Raw genomic sequence first — 19,096 nt, 5'->3', positions numbered from 1 at the left:
CGTGGCTGTACTACTACAAACAAATTTAAATGACAATAAAGGTTAAGTTACTTGTTTTTCACTGTCCAGTGGCACCACAAGTGGGCATTTGATTTGCGACCTCTTCACATGATCAGCATCTCATCAGCAACACAAAAATAGTACTTCCAGATCATGCAGGGCATGCTGACTGAATTCAAGGGCAACTACAGTCAAAAAGCAAAGTTTCTTATATTTTTCCCAGGTCTCAAAAGTCATCCCCTGAAGTGGTTTAAGCATTGTTGTTAACACAAAACATCTTATTGTGAAAAAACGTGGAAAACAAGAACAAATGGGGAAACCCAAAAACTGTTTAACTACAGCATAGCATTTTTGTGGAAGGTTGAGGTCAGTTCCAATATTGACTATACCCAGTCATCCTTGTTTTAGAGTAATAAAATATTATATACAATTTAGCAGACGCTTTTATCCAAAGCGACTTACAGTCATTTGTGAATACATTTTTATGTATGGGTGGCCCCAGCTATCAAACCCACTATCCTGCCATTGCAATTCTCTGCTAAGATGCATGATAGGTTTATAAATGCTTTTGAAGCCTAAATTTCTAAGGTCTTTATTAAGCTGTGCTTATGCCACCAATTATAAAGCACAGGTTTGTCACATTTGAAGTTGGTGGTTCACACAGTTATGCCACATTTATGAACCCTATATAAAGCATGGCATTGTTATAGCTGATTTGTAACACATTCATGTAGTGTCTAAGAAGGCTTTTTGAAGCCTTTATAAGCTGCACTTAATTTACACTCGGACCACCCATATAAACGCATTGAATAACACATTCATAAATGGCAAAAATAAATCATAAGGATTCAAGATTGGAAGTGTAACCCCGTGTTTTTGTTGGAACAGAACTACCTCCGTACTTCCATTAATTAGTATGGGTAACCTTCAGACGGGTTCTGGGGACAACACGCTACAGACGTTTTCGTGAGAAGACTGACTCTTGGGATGTCTCATAATCTGAAAAACACCACTGTAGCTCGGCCACCTTCCACCGCAGATGCTGAAGGCCGACATAGACGGATGTGGCGGTTTGAGATGCAGCCCATGCAAGAAACTGATATATCTAGCTTAAACTGACAGATTTTGATCTGGATTAAAACTATATATGTTGCTTAGATTGGTGCATGGGTGTGTCTATGGACGCAGGATTAAAGTCAGGATTAAAGTCAGTTGCTGTCAACTTTAAAGAGACATCTAGATTTAGATCCAATCCTATTGAGTTCCAGGGGCAGCCATCTGACATGATTATTGTACATCGTAGTTGCAAAGAACAGAAAGGCAAGCAAGCTGGCTCCCAATTGCAAACTCTAGGTTAATACAGCTATCCCCCTACTTTTTTCAATTTCTGCCTGAAGACAAACCCAAATCTAACTGCCTGTAGCTCATGTCCAGGACCAAGGATATGCATATTCTTGGTATCATTTGAAAGAAAACTCTCTGAAGTTTGTGTAAATGTGAATTGAATGTAGGAGAATATAATACAATAGATCTGGTTTAGATAATACAATGAAAAAAACATAATTTATTTGTATTTTTATTGTTGTATCATCATCTTTAAAATGAACAAGACAAAACAAACATTCAGATAAGATGATGGCGACAATTTCAGTGAAAAACATAAGAGGACAGCAGTACTTGTGCAAAGTTTCAGAATGATAACTTTCAAAATGATTGTGCTACATGACATTTATCATGAAGTCACCCAGGTGTCCCACACAAGTAGCCCAAATGTGGCCAAATTGGTGAAGTTATACATTTTGAATGGAATAACTATATACAAAATACCAAAATGGTATTCTAACACACACACCCAAAAAATGGAGAAAAAACATGAAAAAAATATATACATTTACAAAATAACACTTTCAATATTTGGAAGACCCTCAGTCCTCTTCATAATATTGTGCTGCTGAGGCCAGGTGCCATAGCAGTCTCTTTCTGCTGTAAAGCAGAGGGTCACCAAGCATGTGGTGCAGGTGATGGGGGACTTAATTTTTCAAAGAACACAGCGACACCTCCATGCTGTGCCATTTTGGCCCTCAGGCACATCCATGCCTGCAGAAATAAATTTGGGCACATGAAAACCATTTGTGGCAGGAGCTGGATGAGCCAGCTTCAGTGGGGGATGGGCACCTTGACACTGGGGCCTGCAATTCGGAGTCAGTGTTACTGTGAAAGAAAATGTTCAGTTAGAATAGTTTCACATATGAGCCCTGTATCAAAAGGTATGATAAACAGATATATATAGAGTACAGGGAACATAAGGTTGAATATAGTATTATAGACCTGCTAGATCTACTGTCTCATTTATTTTTTATTGTTTATTATGACATTTCAGCTAGGTCTACTGTGTCTATTATATTATGACAGACCAGCTAGATCTACTGTCTTTATTATATTACAACAGACCAGCTGTATCTACTGTCTCCATTTCACTTTGGCCATTATTGTGGGCCTGCCCTCCCCTCAACAGCCTCAAATAAGCTATTTCATGTGGGGGTGGGGTGGGGTGGGGCGGCAGACACACGCATCTCACATTTCATTACATTACATTTTTATATATTTCTACAAAAAAAATCACAAATAATATTTTATAATATTAATTTCAAACAACGGCATTAGCATGAAAATAAGTTACCAGTCCAAAACGATGTCCTCTCCATTAATAAAATATTCCTCCATTTGGGAATCGCTAAATTAATCGTCCTCCAACAATCTCTGTCTCACTTTCCCTATCAATTTCTTCTAAAATTGTGTGTACATCTGTATATCTAGACTTAAATTTAGCTTTCCCTGACTTAGACGCCATACTGATTGATATATAAACAGCTGAAGATGCACTTTACCAAAACAATGCTGTGTGTAACATGCGTGGCTCCTTCCGGTATGAAACTTCAATGGCGAATGACCCTCTTTACGCAGGAGTTTACTACATGGGTTGGTCTTCCAACACATAAACATTACATATTGCCGTTTACCTCAGCTCATTGGCTATCTACCCAGCTAGATTTTGGGTTAAAATACAGTCAATCAACGAAACAGCGGTCATATCATTGGTGCACAATGATGTCATTACTTGTTGTCTTCAAATCGGGTTTCTTTCAGTCAATACGTCCCGCGAAATGTCCCATCAGGTTTGGTTGTGTTACAAACAAACCAGTTGATTGCAATGAAACCAAACATGACTGGAAAAGTCACGTTTTTGTCATCAAATGGAATGAGACGGAATTCACGACACAAGCGGTTCACAAAATGTTTCGTGTTAGGCTATAAAAACGGATTTTATCAAACAAAAGACCATTCATTGTGTAACAATGAGCATTGGGATTGCAAAAAGAGGGAGAACATCAAAGGTAAACAATTTATTTTATTGCAATTTGTGATGTTGTTACGCCTGTGCTGGTTGAAAAGAAAATATGCGGCTTTGTTCTCAGATAATCGCATCGTAATCTTTCGCAGTAAATCCTTTTTTAAATCTGACAACGCGGTTGGATAAGCAAGATTCTAGGCTTTTGACCCATGTGAGACACTTGTATTTTCATGAAATGAAATATATTTTCATGAATGTTTAATATGACTATTTATGTCGCGATCACCGTATGTTGTCAAATTCAATCCCGCTACCGGTTTTGGTGCGCAGAGAGGTTAACAAAGTTTTGATCTTCATTAGGTCGTTAGCAGTTTAAAACAATATGTTTCCCTTGATGAAGAACAGTGTGTTTTTTTCTCTCCTAGGGGAAGACCGTTTCCAGGACCCACTCAGCTGGGACATGGTGGGGAAGAACCTGTGTGCCATGGCCATCCAAGGGGCAGTCATGTTCACCATCACTCTCCTTATCCAGTATAAATTCTGCTACAAACCCAGGCAAGAATAGAGGAAGAATATATTTAAGTAAAGATGCTTCCATACAGTATCAGAGATGATTTCTCAAAAATGTTTAGACCCAGTCCTTGTTTACCATTTACAGATTTCATGCATTTATCTTTTTATTAGCCCAATAATGAATATTTGTCTTTCGGCATCTTGTTAACATTGTTAGTGAAATATCATTGTGTCCATCCTTTTTGCTTCACCTAATTATGAACCGAAGTTGTCATAGTAACTTATCTCCATTACCTAAATTGCATTTTGTGAGAAATTGAAACAAATTCTCCCATTAGAGAAAAACATTAGCATATATTACTAGGTTGTCATCATTTGGGATTTATAATGTTGGCTCTAGAGGGATTGTGAGAATGTGGGGTTTAAGCATTTTCTTCTTCAGACTGATTTCTGGAAAGTCATTCTCCAAGGAGGACGAAGATGTGGATGTCGCTCGGGAACGTGCACGCGTCCATGAAGGCGGTGCCGAGAATGACTTGTTGAGAATCTGCGATCTCTCTAAGGTACATTGCCACCGTTTATTACCACACTCATGGTAGCAACATCACCTTACAAGGTTATATTCATTAATGCATGCAGCAGCAAAACATTGAGCAACGGAAACAAGCGTTTCTTATTGGACAAGATCAGGTAGTCCCTCTGCGTTTCAGCCTGTGTGCTTCTGTTTCATTCCTAGTGAATATAACCCAGGTCCTCAATCCTCAAGGGCTAGGGTCTGTTGAACTTTATAAAACCTTCAGGTAGAAATCTATAGAACAAATATGATTTCCCTTCACGTAGCATTGGACATCATGGCAGCTCTATTCATTACATTTCTAATTGCAATAATCTGAAGTTCTGAACGTTTCACCTCACTGAATGCGCCCCCCCCCCCCGGCTGTTTCTATTGGATTCCTCCTCCCTCAACGTTGATACTGTGATGTCACTTATCGGTCACAGTATGCCTCTTGCCTGGTTCCCCATATAGAAATAAATCTAGTCGTTCCACAAAAAGAGTGCCTTTTGCGTCCCTTTTGGTATTTTAGGTAGAAATATGTTCACTAATATTTAAATTTAAAAGCATGTTATATTAAATTAAGTGCCCTATAATATAGACCACATGGAGAATTCAATCAAAATAATTTTTTACATGAATAAAGGCTTGCTAAAGTTTCTAAATTCTTAATTTTGCCATGTCCCTTCGTCAACTCTGTGTCACTTCTAGGAAGAGTTCAACCCACTAAACCAAAAAAAATCTCAAAGTTTCACCACCATTGTAAAGCTCTAGTTATTTTGTTGCTTTGACAAAGTCATTTCTGAAGACTATTATGGCTCTACTATTTTTGGCTGTTTTGTGGTGTTTTGTGGTGGATGACTGAGCTGGTTGAGTAAATTACGTCAAACCTTTTACCCACATATGGACAGCCTAGAAATGTTTTTTTTTGTGAAGCTTGCATTCGCTTGCACATCCCTATTGCACACGATAAGCTTCCATTCCCTCTGTCACGAGGGGATGTATGCCAGATTTAAGATGAAATCCTCAACCCTGTTACTTTATTTGGCACTTACGGTAGTCATTTACCATAATATTTTTCAAATGTAATTTTTTGAGATGGGAAAATCAGGTTACAATACTCAAAAAGCAACAAATTGGTGGAAAGACCCATTTGCTGCTAAGATTACAAGGCAAGGATGAAAGTGAGCGGACATACGCTGTCTCACAAATAGCACCCTATTCCCTAGGTAGTGCACTACATTTTACCAAATCGCTTTTGACCAAATCGTCTCAGATCTGCTAATAAGTCTTTAATTGAATCTTACTGAATCTTTTGACAGGATGGGCTCCTTCCATCTAGGTTGTTAAAGAGAGAGATTTCTGAAAATGTGCCACTGTCCATATGTGTGGGATTTGAACATGGCTCCTCTTCAAATCAGGGCTGAATTAAGAACACACCAGCTGTTAGTCCATGGTGACTTCTTAAGTATGTCATCCAGGTCTCAGAGAGTCGGAAGGCTGGGGAAGGCTGGCGAGGTGTCACTCCACAATGTATTTAGTATTTATTAGGACTCCTGATTAGCTTCTGCCGAGAAAGCAGCAAATCTTCCTGGCGTGCAAACAGGAAACAACACAACAAATAAAATGCATAATATACATAACTATACATACATAGCACTACATATACATTACAATTGATCCATCCAGAGCGACCAACAGCTAGTGCATTCGTCTTAAGTTAGCCAGGCGAGACAACCATATATCACAGTCGTATCCCACCCACGTATCATACATAACACACTGTAAAATACAGTACAAAAGACTGAAAATGGTCTGTGTCTCTCTCGCTGTAGGGAGAAGTGTGCAAAAAAAGGGAAGCGTTTGATTTTCTGCGAGGCAACACCAATGAGGTCTCTCTCGAGTTGTGCCGCTAAGCCCGACAACACACTCCCCCCCCCCCCAAGCCTCGCAAGTTTGGGAAGTGAGTATGCGAGTTGTGCTTGGTATGCTACAGTAGGTAATGGGCACCGCTTAATCACCGCCCAGATTAACACCCTGGCTAAGACCAGATGTTTCTTCCACGAGCCCGTAATGGCAGGAAGCATGGCCAAGTCAACAGCCCTTCGTCGACATCTGTTCAAACTTGACGTCTCTTCAAACCGTCCCCCGCCATCTCTTGCAATCGCTCGCGCACTCCATCTTTCCCCCTCTCAAACTATCACGGACACACTCACCTACACTCACAAAGTAATTAATGCTCAAGCTTTGAATAAAACAGTTGGGACGGATAATGCATTGCCGCCCACAGCACACAAGGTGGGAACAGGAGTTACTTTATAAGGTCTTCTTGACTCACCCTTTGCTCGTCTTCTCTGACGTTTAAAAGCTGACTTTCACATTCTGTAACCTGTGATAAATTATCTTAGAGCGATGTATGGTTACCTTCCTTTATTTCGTCCCTTGTCAGCCAAGAAGTGGTGAGAATCACAAGAGCACAGTGCAGTTATCTTTCTATCATGTTTCAATTATAGACACATCTGTTTTGTTGTCATGCATCTCTTCGCTACTGTAGTACAGACAGTGACACTGAAACATGCAGAGAAAGACATACACAACAACAAGACTCTTCAAGGTGCCTCAACATTTGATTTGATTTACGTTGGAGGGGATACATGGCGCCCAAAAGCATTGGCGCAGAAGGCATCGAAGCGCTTCCAGTGGGCTGCCATCACCTCCCATCACAGCTGGTGCAATCCGGCCGTAGAGCAGAGATAACGAATTGATCAATGAGCGCACCATCTCGACTGCTGCACCGCTTCGGTCTCGCCATAAATCTGAACATGTCTCTCTCACAATTGACAGCCCATCAATCATCTGTCAGCTGCCTCCTCCTCCTCTTCCTTCACTCAGGAAGAAGCATTTACCACCCAAGAACGATTGTTGAGGCCTCATAGGTTAGTATTTAACCCCAGGGTTAGCGGTTACCGTGGCGGCATTATTGATGGGGCCCGTTTTGACGGTGCGTCCGCCAGTTAGCATTTGTGCGCCCGAGCTGTCACTGTGACCTTCCAGTCACTCAGGAATGCAGAAAGAAACTTTTTTTATGACAGCTGTTTGATGTTATAGGAGTCATATGAGTACGGTGTCCATACAAATGTAGGATCTTAATTTGTGGGTTATTTTGCTGAAAAACTGCAGTGTATTTGAGATTTTAAAAAGCTTCTAAAGTTTGTCATTTCCAATTTGAAATTTCAGACTTGATTTGCCCTAACAAATTCATCAACCCCTCCAAATATGCTCATTTATTATAATCCACATAATAATTCACACTTCCTGTTGCGGCGGGATTATTTTCCTGCTGTAGAAAACTGGCTCAAATTATGATCCTACATCTGTATTAGGACGTGTGAGTTCTGAGCGGTGAGGCTCAAAGCTTGGGAGATACATACTGTAAGACCCTAGCATCATTTTGGTTTTACCGTTGATAGAATACTGATTGTGAAAGGGATATTTCATCCAAATTACACAATTATATATTGGTTTACTTATCCTGATAGCGGAAAATGGACAAGAATTAGAGCGTTGGACTAGTAACCGAAAGGTTGCAAGATCAAATACGAAAAAATCTGTTGTTCTGCCCTTGAACAAGGCAGTTAACCCACTGTTCCTAGGCTGTCATTGAAAATAAGAATTTGTTCTTAACTGACTTGCCTAGTTAAATAAAGGTAAAAAAATAAGTAAATAAATTGACAATCCATGCTTTTGGTTTAATTTCCCTGGCACTGTTTTCAAATGCTTACATTTGACCATTTGTGGCACAAATCCCATCCAAGTCATGGTACTGATATTGTCATTTTTCATGCATCATATCCAAATCTTTCACAGAGTCACTTAAAGATGATTGGAACTTCTGTACTGTCATGACGTTGGCCTGGGGGATAGATTTATGACAGTCATAAATACCTCTTCCCCCCTTTTTCCTCTCTCTAACCTGCTGAGGTTACATTTTTTTTTAAACTTGGTTAACATAGAGATTCTGTGAACATCAGTAGGTGGGGGGAAATGAACTATATTCTGGTCATCCAAACAATTGAACATATGCGGTGGTACTTAATGAATATTATGTTAGTTCGGTTGTCATCTGAGACATTCTCATCAATGATAAGATGACATCAACTCTACAGTGGAAAGTCTACACAGAGTTATCGGATTCACATGGAATTGTTGTTCAATTTAAATGCTTGAATATGAAATTATTTGTGATGGGATGAAATGTGAATTTAGCTTCTAAAATGTGAGATGTGGGTTTTCATTAGATATTGCTGCTCACTCAGTGGCCCGCCCACGTGAAGAGACAGAGGTTGTAAACTATGAAACACACCCCCTTTCTCCTTTCCTATATAAAGCCTTGATGACAACATAACTTCCTGTTTCGAGGATATGAGGACGACGGTCCTATGTCAGAATGGTTCAGATAATAACTACAGAACGAAGCCAACATCAGCATGAGTTTTGGTTGCGAATGGTGTGAACTTTTGAACTATTATTCACTACAGAAGTGATACCTCCTAGCCGTTGAGTTAGCAACAGCAGCTGCAAGCAAAGGTTAGGAAGGAACAGACAGACTATCCCGTCTATCACACAACAATGTTACTACAACGTATCCAATTGACCACCAGAGACATTCTTCAAAGGACAAAGGACTCGGTTTGGTAACATGGCCTTCCATCTACCACCAACCTACTGAAGCGCAGCTCAGAGTAAATATTTATTGCATTTTCCTTTTCCAAATGGGCGGTAATTTATAATGCATAAGATACTGTATTTACGATAGCACAGCTTTTTCCTTTGTTCCTCGATCTCCCCGCTCTTTCACTCAACCCAGCCCCTTTTCCTATGTGTTACAAGCTTTCAAATCTGTTCCGCCCGCTAGGGACGTTTTCCTTTGACGTAATTTGTAATCAGGTTATGATTAATTGTGTGTATGTGTGATTAGTTAGGTATTTAGCAAATAAATAATTAAACCCAATTTTGTATTGCTGATTCAAATTGTTAGCCAGGGTTCTTACAGATAAAAGAATTTACAACTTTCAGATGAGACTGAATTAAGACAATAATTGATATTGACGGCTATTGATATTGAGGTCTTTAAGAGTTTATTCGGAAGATAATAGCTCTATAAATATTATTTTATGGTGCCCGACTCTCTGGTTAATTACATTTGCATGATTACCTTAATCAGGGGATATTAATTACGGAGAAATTATTTTATAGAATAGCAAGTCATATCACATAATCCGGCATAGCCAAAGACACGACAGTACCATGACATAGATTTCTGTCATTTTGTCATTTGGGTTAACTATCCCTTTAATAAAATATTGATGTGATTGTTGTTTCTGTAAATGTTCTCATTTGTTTGACATTTTCTGTGTTTACTGTAAAGTACTGTGGATCTGAAGTACTATGGAACAACATGTTAATATAAGAGCAGCCCAAAGGAACCATTTCACAAATTAAAGTTTGTCAGATGTTTTCAGGTCTCAAAAGTGATGTCACGGTTTTCATGTGGTGAAGGAGAGTCGGATCAAACTGCAGCGTGTATATTGCGATCCATGTTTAATCACACAACGTAAACACGAATAAACACTACAAAACAATAACCGAAACGAAAACCAAAAACAGCCTATACTTGTGTCAACTAACACAGCACAAGGACATCAAGACACTCAGGACAATCACCCACAATACAACCAAAGAATATGGCTGCCTAAATATGGTTCCCAATCAGAGACAACGATAAACACCTGCCTCTGATTGAGAACCACTTCAGACAGCCATAGACTAACCTAGAACACCCCACTAAACTACAATCCCACTATCTACACACTACATACAAAAACCCATGTCACACCCTGGCCTGACCAAATACATGAAGAAAACCACAAAATACTACGACCAGGGCGTGACAGTTGATCAGTGTGATGTGGTTTCATTTTTGTGATTCCAGCTGTTTGGGGCATTAGAGACAGATGCCTTGCTCTCTCTCTCTCTCTCTAAACCGTGTGTATTTGTGTGTGTGTGCACGCGTGTGTGTGTGTGTGTGCGCGTGTGTGTGCGTTTGTGTATGAGAAGGTGTGTGTGGGTCATCGACCGTTGTCTCCTCCGGTTAACCGCCACCCCCTTGCCGCCACCATGACAGCATTATAGCTTTCGGGGCACGAGGGAATTATCCGCTAATTGCCTCTGTTAGGATAGGAACTTTACTTCTTCCGCCCGTCTCTACTAGCGTTGTAGCAGAGCTGTGGCGCAGCACGCTATCACCAAAGTAGCTTGCAAATCTTGGGGAGTACCATGTCCAAGTCCCAAGTCCCCAATAATAACGGATGCCCCCCAGGCTTTTAAGCAAACATGCTTCACATTTGACACACTATCGTGGCAATAAGACATTGTTTTTTTTGTCAAGGTTGAACTGGCATCACTGGGGCTTTCTTGTTCTCAAGGTTGCATTGTCTTCGTCTCAAATGGCACACTATTCCCTGTAGTGCCGGTCAAAGGTAGTGAACTATAAAGGGAATAGGGTGCCATTTTGGACGTATCTTTAGAAATGAGTGGGAAGGATCGGCTACTACAGTACAATTAAAACGGATGCTTAATCATTTCTTAATGATTAATCATTTACCAAGTGTTTCACTGCACCAAAAGGCTGTAACTTAATTTCTGCTCTATTAGTACTGCTCCGAATAGACAAGCTGACCAGGAAGAGAAAACATTGCTGTAAGTAGGTATTTCATGGCCTAATTTTCATTCACCTTCATGAGACTTGAAGTAGCTTCTCACAAACATAAATGGAATTGTGTCTCATGACTTCAGAGAGAAGGCTTCTACATGTGTTGAACATACCTTGGCCTGCACTCAGTCATATGCTAATTTCAATGCAGTAATGACCTGGAAGTGAACATTAAACTTACATTTACTCATCATGTCCATTTTACTACTAACTCATAGCAAATGCATTACATGGATAGGAAACGGCTGGCCAGGGAAAATCTAGAGACACACAGATACAGTAGATGGATGGACAGACAAGCAGGCAGACAGACATACAGATAAACAGACCATAGTGATGTCATTAGAGTATGCCCCATGGCGCTCCCCCCAAGGATTGTATGATTCAGACCTGAGAACAGGTGGGCAGAAATACAGCTGGCACAATTATCCTGAAATCATTCCCCAAAGGAGAGGAGGGATGTGTCAGTCCTTCCTGTCAAGGTCTGAATGAGATCTAAATTGCCAGACCTGACAAGAACCTTGTCGAGGCTTGTTTATTTTTTCCTACAAGATGCCTTTGAAACCACTTCAAACTCTGTCTTTGTGGTTGCTCGGTGGAACTTCTGCTCGATGCGCTAAGTGCTTCATTTAGTCAACCATTTGTTATTTGTGTACTCCCGGAACCCATTTTGCTTCTCTAAGTGTCGGTTTGTTTTCCCGCTACTCGCAACAGCAGCGCCGATGATGCCGACTTGAGAATTTATACTTGCCGGAGGAAGGTGATTAGCCTGCTTGGGCCTCACCTCTGGCAGGTGATATTTGATATTTGCTCGGGAAGAAGATGAAAAAACCGTGTTAAATGCAAATTCAAATATCACACGGAGAGTTAATTTGCAGGCTAGGAGCGGTGAAACTCCAGACACCTTCTTATCTGCAGTTTGCTACAAGATCTAGGCGGGAGCTGAATCCTACACAGAATACCAAACTGTTTTACTCTCTGTACAAACTGTCGATTGATTACTGAGCCCCAGCCCCAGCCTCATGCCCGTATGCCCAGAAATTAAGTATAGTGCTGTTATTTCACCCCTTTGTCCATTGTCTTATGTTATGTGCATTAAAAGAGACATTCCACCCCTTTCAACATCAAATTCATCATCTCCAGCACCACCCCAACATCGACATACAGTATGTGAAATCAACAGTTTTCTATGTTTTGTAAAAGATAAAAGACGATAAGTGCATCTGACCCTGCTGGTCATCTATGAACATTTGAACACCTTGGCCATATTCTGTCTCCAATTGGCACAGCCAGAAGAGGACTGGCCGCCCCTCATAGCCTGGTTTCTCTCTAGGTTTCTTCCTAGGTTTCCGGCCTTTCTATGGAGTTTTTCCTAGCCACCGTGCTTCTACACCTGCATTGCTTGCTGTTTGGGGTTTTAGGCTGGGTTTCTGTACAGCACTTTGTGACATCAGCTGATGTAAGAAGGGCTTTATAAATGCATTTGATTGATTGATTGTTTCTGATGACATCATCCTGAGACACTGATGGCATCATCTGGTGTGCACGACCTGGTTGCGTTCAGGGCGAGAGCATGTTGAAATAAAATGGACTGGATGACATGATAGGTGGTGCACAGGAAATACTACGCTGATCGAAAATATAAACGCAACGTGCAACAATTAAAAATATTTGACAGTTCATAAGAAAATAAGTCAATTAAAATCAATTCATTAGGCCTTAATCTATGGATTTCACATGACTGGGATTACAGATATGCATCTGTGGAAGAATCGCACGACAATGGGCCTCAAGATATCGTCACGGTATCTCAGTGCATTCAAATTGTCATTGATAAAAATGCAATTGTGTTTGTTGTCCGTAGCTTTAAACTGCCCATACCATAACCCCACCACCACAGGGAACTCTGTTCACAATGTTCACATCAGCAAACTGCTAACCAACACGATGCCATACACACAGTCTGCCATCTTCCCAGCACAGTTGAAACCGGGATTTGTGAAATAGGTTACGAACTGTAGTCAGGTCAAGCCCTTAGTGAGGACAACGAGCACGCAGATGAGCTTCCCTCAGAAGGTTTCTGACAGTTTCTGCATTGTGTTGTGTAACAAAACTGCACATTTTAGAGTGGCCTTTTACTGTCCCCAGCACAAGGTGCACCTGTGTAATGATCATGATGTTTAATCAGCTCCTTGATGTGCCACACATGTCAGGTGGAAGGATTATATTGGCAAAGGAGAAATGCTCACTAACAAGGATGTAATCAAATTTGTGTACAACTGTAAAGGATTTCCTCCTCTTCATCTGAGGAGGAGTAAGGATCGGACCAAAGCGCAGCGTGGTAAGTGTTCATGATGATTTTAATTAAAGAAAGCACTGAACACTGAATCAAAACAATGACGTGAATTTACAAAACCAAAACAGTAACGTGTGGCCCAAACACTCACACGGAAACAAACAGCCACAAACCAAAAGTGAAACCCAGGCTACCTAAGTATGATTCTCAATCAGAGACAACTAACGACACCTGCCTCTGATTGAGAACCATACTAGGCCGAACACAAAAACCAACCTAGAAAAACAAACATAGACTGCCCACCCCAACTCACGCCCTGCCCATACTAAAACAAAGAATAAAATAACAGAACTATGGTCAGAACGTGACAACAACATTTTCTGGATATGGAACATTTATGGGATTTTTTATTTCAGCTCATGAAACATGGGACCAACACTTTACATGTTGCGTTTATATTTTTGTTCATTATAGTTGATGAGCGTTGCATGTGTTCTGTATTAATAGATTTGTATATACAGTATGATGTAATATACTGAACTCCACAAACTGACTGAACAGCAGACATACTATAGTAGTGCATTGCTTGTGCTCTCGTCAAAAGTATAGTGCACTGCTAAAGTGCCATTTGGAACGCACACCAGTTTATATAACATTATTGCATCCGTGTCGAGAGTTCCTTGTATCCCTCCCTCCCTCTGATTAACTATCATGTCTGTTCCTTGCAGGTGTACTCAGGGAAGAACATTCCTGCTGTGGACAGGGTGTGTTTGGGTGTTCCAGCCGCTGAAGTGAGCCACATGCAAAAACACACACACTCTCAAAAAACAAAACAAGGAAACACATGCACTCAAACAAAAAATAATATCCATGTCTATGTACACAGGGCAGCAGCCTCTGAGGTGCAGGGATGAGTAACTGGGTGGAAGCCGGCTAGTGACAGTGACTAAGTTTAGGACAGGGTACTGTGTGGAGGTCGGCTAGTGATGGCTATTTAACAGTCTGATGGCCTTGAGATAGAAGCTGTTTTTTTGTCTCTCGGTCCCATCTTTGATGCACCTGTACTGACCTCGCCTTCTGGATGGTAGCGGGTAGCGGGATGGTAGCGGGTTGAACAGGCAGTGGCTCGCTCGTGTGGTTGATGTCCTTGATCTTTTTGGCCTTCCTGTGACATCGGGTGCTGTAGGTGTCCTGGAGGGCAGGCAGTGTGCCCCTGGTGTTGCGTTGGGCAGACCGCACCACCCTCTGTAGAGCCCTGTGGTTGTGGGCGGTGCAGTTGCCGTACCAGGCGGTGATGCAGCCTGACAAGATGCTCTCAATGGTGCTTCTGAAAAAGTTTCGGGCCAAGCCACATTTCTTTTGCCTTCTGAGGTTGAAAAGGCGCTGTTTCTCCTTCACCATACTGTCTGTGTGGGTGGACCATTTCAGATTGTCAGTGATGCACATAACCAGTCAAAAGTTTGGACACACCTACTAATTTCAGGGTTTTTCTTTATTTTTACTATTTTCTACAATTTAGAATAATGAACAATGGTGGACATCTTGAAGCAAGAGCGGACAGCAGACTGGGACAGTAAGAGATGGAATATGTCCGTAACACTCCAGTCAGCTGGTCTGCACATGCTCTGAGGACGCGGCTAGGGATGCCGTCTGGTCCGGCAGCCTTGCGAGGGTTAACACACTTAAATGTTTTTCTCACATCGGCCACAAAGAACGCGAGCCAGTCCTCGGGAGCGGGCCGCGTCGGTGGCAATGTGTTATAATCAAAACAGGCAAAGAAGGTGTTTAGCTTGTCCGGGAGCAAGACGTCAGTGTCCGGCAAAAAAAACATTCTGGGCTAATAATGTAAGAAATAACACAAAAAATATATATACTGCAAAGTTGCTTAGGAGCTAGACTTAGAAATTCCATGTCTGTCTGCGCCATCTTCCCATCTATCTCTACTCTCTCTCTCTCTCTCTACCATCTCTTGCTCACATACACAGTCATACACACAAACATACACACACACCATCACACTCACATCCCAGAACTCTTTGATTTCAACACGTACATGCACGGCGTGGTGTTCCATATTCTCCTCACCCTGTTTACCCAAAACCGTAATGTAAATGCCAGCGGAGTATAGTGAGTCAGACCAGAGCGCACCGCGGACCCCACACTGTGTTTCATGCATTATTTACAACCGAGCTTAGCCTTACCGCCACACTTTCACAAGACGGGGTCGCAAACAAGAATGGATCAATGAATGACAGAAATCTAATATTTGCTCCGTGGGTTGCTTGGATAGGTGACCTGACCAGCAGGTCTGTTGTCTGACCAAGTGCCCTGAAGGAGGAAGTGGAGGAAGTGGAAGTATCAGCTCTGTCAGATCGGAGGAGGAGGAGTAGTGCATCGGTGGTTAGGGAACGGTGTTCAGAATGTTGAGGGGAGGGCGGGAGGGAGGTTCAGGGGAGAAGGGTGTGTGTGTTTGCATATTTATAATTTTGTGTGTTTCATGTGTGGACAGTTTGAGTTGTGTTTCTTATGTAAGACACTAAATGTTGCCACTGTGTTATTATGTACATAGATGCCTGTCAATTAGTTTTGCTTCTATGTGTGGATAGCTAAGATAATATTGACACAGTGACACAAAGTTTACTTCTAACAACACACAGTTCCTACAACACAAACAATAACATTTTCTCAATTAAGTCAACAGTATGAAAAGGTCTGTACCAATCATGCATGTTGAATGACCCAGTCCATTTATTGAGTCGAATAAGTATGCTGTACTTGGCCATCAATTACTCCAACAGAGTCAGGAAATGTTTCCCACTCCATTATCTACAACCAATGGCTTCACCTCAACAAAGTGTCAAGGCAGAGTAGAGCATCTTGATCTTGGCAATCTTTGTCTAATTGTCTACGGTATGTTAATGGTGCTCCACCTGTGTGTGTGTGTGTGTGTGTGTGTGTGTGTGTGTGTGTGTGTGTGTGTGTGTGTGTGTGTGTGTGTGTGTGTGTGTGTGTGTGTGTGTGTGTGTGTGTGTGTGTGTGTGTGTGTGTGTGTGTGTGTGTGTGTGTGTGTGTGTGTCAATAGTGCTTTGGACTGCTAGGGATTAACGGGGCAGGAAAAACAACCACCTTCAAGATGCTGACGGGGGACATCGCCGTCTCCGGAGGAGAGGCCTTCCTAAACAGATACAGGTGAGGAGGAGCTAACTGGCTGTTAGCACGCACATGGACACATGCACACACACATACTTGCCACCGGCTGCTACCCCAAGCTAGTCATCATAATTACCCACCCACGATGCTCACTATAAGGGATAGAGCTCAGGGAGTTTTCTTCGCCTTCTTCTTTTTCGAAGCCTATCCCAAATGGCACCCTATTTCCTGTATAGTGCACTACTTTTGACCAGAGCCCCATGGGCCCTGTTTATGTCCTATGAGCCCTGTTCACTATGTAGGAAATAGGCTGCCATTTGGGATGAAGTCCTACTCGCTTTCTCAGCAACTTTTGCTCTCACTCACTTTGGGTTTTGCCATCCCCCTCTCTTGCTCTCTCTCTCTCTCTCTCTCTCTCTCTCTCTCTCTCTCTCTCTCTCTCTCTCTCTCTCTCTCTCTCTCTCTCTCTCTCTCTCTCTCTCTCTCTCTCTCTCTCTCTCTCTCTCTCTCTCTCTCTCTCTCGCTCTCTTGTACATTCTGTTTTCTTGTCCGTTTGAACTCGTGTTCTCTCATGTCCCTTGTTCATTCTTTCAATGTGCTGTCTTGCACATTCCCCATTCTCTCTCTTCCACTCTCCATCTCCCACATATTTCATTCTGTTGCACACCCCCTCTCTTTCCCGCTCCCGCTCCCGCTCCCTCTCCCTCAACCCCACTCTTGTTTTTCTTTCCCCTCCTGCCACACACACATTTTGAGAGAAACAACATCTCCCTTTCCTCAGCTCCGAATCTAGAACTCATCTCTATGGAAACGATGTGAGGCAAACGGTGGATGAATACTAGTTTCTTGCAGTCTCCACTAGTTTGCATCGCCATAGCTGTGTTGACACACAGTAGTTATTCATTTATTAAAACTGGTAATTGACTTTGTGGTGAAGCAAAACACAGAGGGGCCTTAACAAGACAATGTTAATGTTGATGAGTGTTGCCGGCAGTGATCAAAGGCAGTCTCTTGAACCTTCAAGGAAAGGAAAACTGACAGAACAGGGAGTAAATGACGTATGCCCACCCTCTGTTTGGATGAGAGAAGACTGAGAGGAGGACGAGAGGAGGATGAGAGAATGCTTATCTGAGCTGTGGGAACAACAACTAGGAGGAAAATATAATTTCTCTCCAAATAAAAGAGTTTGTTGTTGAACCCCCAAATCTCAAATTTGTTGATTGTCTGTTTACATTCCTAAAGCCTGCCACAAATAACCTCCATCCCGCGAGCGATTATTTCCTGCCAGCCCACTGCTGGGTAGAGCTTGGTAGAGCTCATTTTTCCATTTCCCCTCACAACATCAATGTTGTCACGCAGTATATTGTGTAAAGCAGATTAACGAAAACCGTCTGTAGACAGTGGGAAGCAGTTTAGATGTTTTTCCCACTACCTTCAGACTGCAGATGACATGCAAAGATATGCCCCAAAGCGCCGTTCATTTTGCATGACAGATATTGTTTGTGGAAAAAGTCACCTTGGGACCTGAGACTACGTAATGCAAATTGAACTGCTATGTTGTTCCTCATGTTTGGCTCCATGTAGAAAGCGGAGAGTTTTCTTTTTCTTAACCAAGTTGTTAATATTTATTCTGGTAATGGAACAACTTGCTTCATGAGGGCCTTTCGCCGTGAGGACATTTTATTTTCACCCAGCCTTTGTGAGATACATTTCATGGAGCTATACTTCTTGTACTTCCCGAGTGGCACAGCAGTCTAAGGCTAGAGGCGTCATTACAGACCATGGTTTGATTCCAGGATGTATCTCAACCGGCCGTGATTGGGAGTCCCACAGGGCAACACACAATTGCCGCAGCGTCGTCCGGGTTAGGGTTTGGCCGGGGTAGGTCGCCATTGTAAATGATAATTTGTTCTTAACTGACTTTCCTAGTTAAATAAAGGTTAAATAAAATAACAAATAAATAAAAATAATGTTCTCTCTTTTAAATGAAGGTATCGCCCAGGTGCTGAGTTTTTGAATAGTTTAACTGTTTGAAACAGTTAGTAGATGTAAGACTGTGCTGCACATACCAACTGTATAGGGATGGTGATGTTGATGATGATGAAGATGCCACATGATTTGGATCGCTTATTATCATCATCATCATCAACATCATGAAGATCATGATGCTGTTGTTGTTGTTGTTGATGATGTTGACGATTGATCCTGATCATGTGGCATTATGTGTCTTCATACAAGTTCTGTGGTGATGTTCCTCCCAGCGTACGGACAGAGATGAGGGACGTTCACCAGAACATGGGCTACTGCCCGCAGTTTGACGCCCTCAACGACCTTCTCACCGGACGAGAGCATCTGGAGTTGTACGCCAGACTACGAGGCGTACCGGAGAAGGAAGTCACCATGGTAACATTTCCCCTTGTCTGACCCAAATAATGTTGTTTCCTGTTCCTGTATGACGCA

The 19,096-nt window shown here is 41.9% G+C and overlaps 1 protein-coding gene across 1 annotated transcript in view; it reads left to right on the top strand.

Moving 5' to 3' along the window:
- Positions 1–19,096, top strand: part of LOC124014229 (phospholipid-transporting ATPase ABCA1-like) — a 290,281-nt gene that overhangs the window by 235,634 nt on the left and 35,551 nt on the right. The window contains exons 42-46 of the mRNA XM_046329029.1: positions 3,778–3,907; positions 4,308–4,428; positions 14,215–14,277; positions 16,569–16,675; positions 18,898–19,039. Coding sequence (XP_046184985.1) covers positions 3,778–3,907; positions 4,308–4,428; positions 14,215–14,277; positions 16,569–16,675; positions 18,898–19,039 — 563 coding nt within the window. The remainder of the gene's footprint in view (positions 1–3,777; positions 3,908–4,307; positions 4,429–14,214; positions 14,278–16,568; positions 16,676–18,897; positions 19,040–19,096) is intronic.

The sequence above is a fragment of the Oncorhynchus gorbuscha genome, linkage group LG25 (genome assembly GCF_021184085.1).
Source record: "Oncorhynchus gorbuscha isolate QuinsamMale2020 ecotype Even-year linkage group LG25, OgorEven_v1.0, whole genome shotgun sequence".
Classification (NCBI taxonomy): Eukaryota; Metazoa; Chordata; class Actinopteri; order Salmoniformes; family Salmonidae; genus Oncorhynchus; species Oncorhynchus gorbuscha.
The sequence above is the reverse complement of the archived record's forward strand: the minus strand, read 5'-3'. Positions and strand labels throughout refer to the sequence as shown.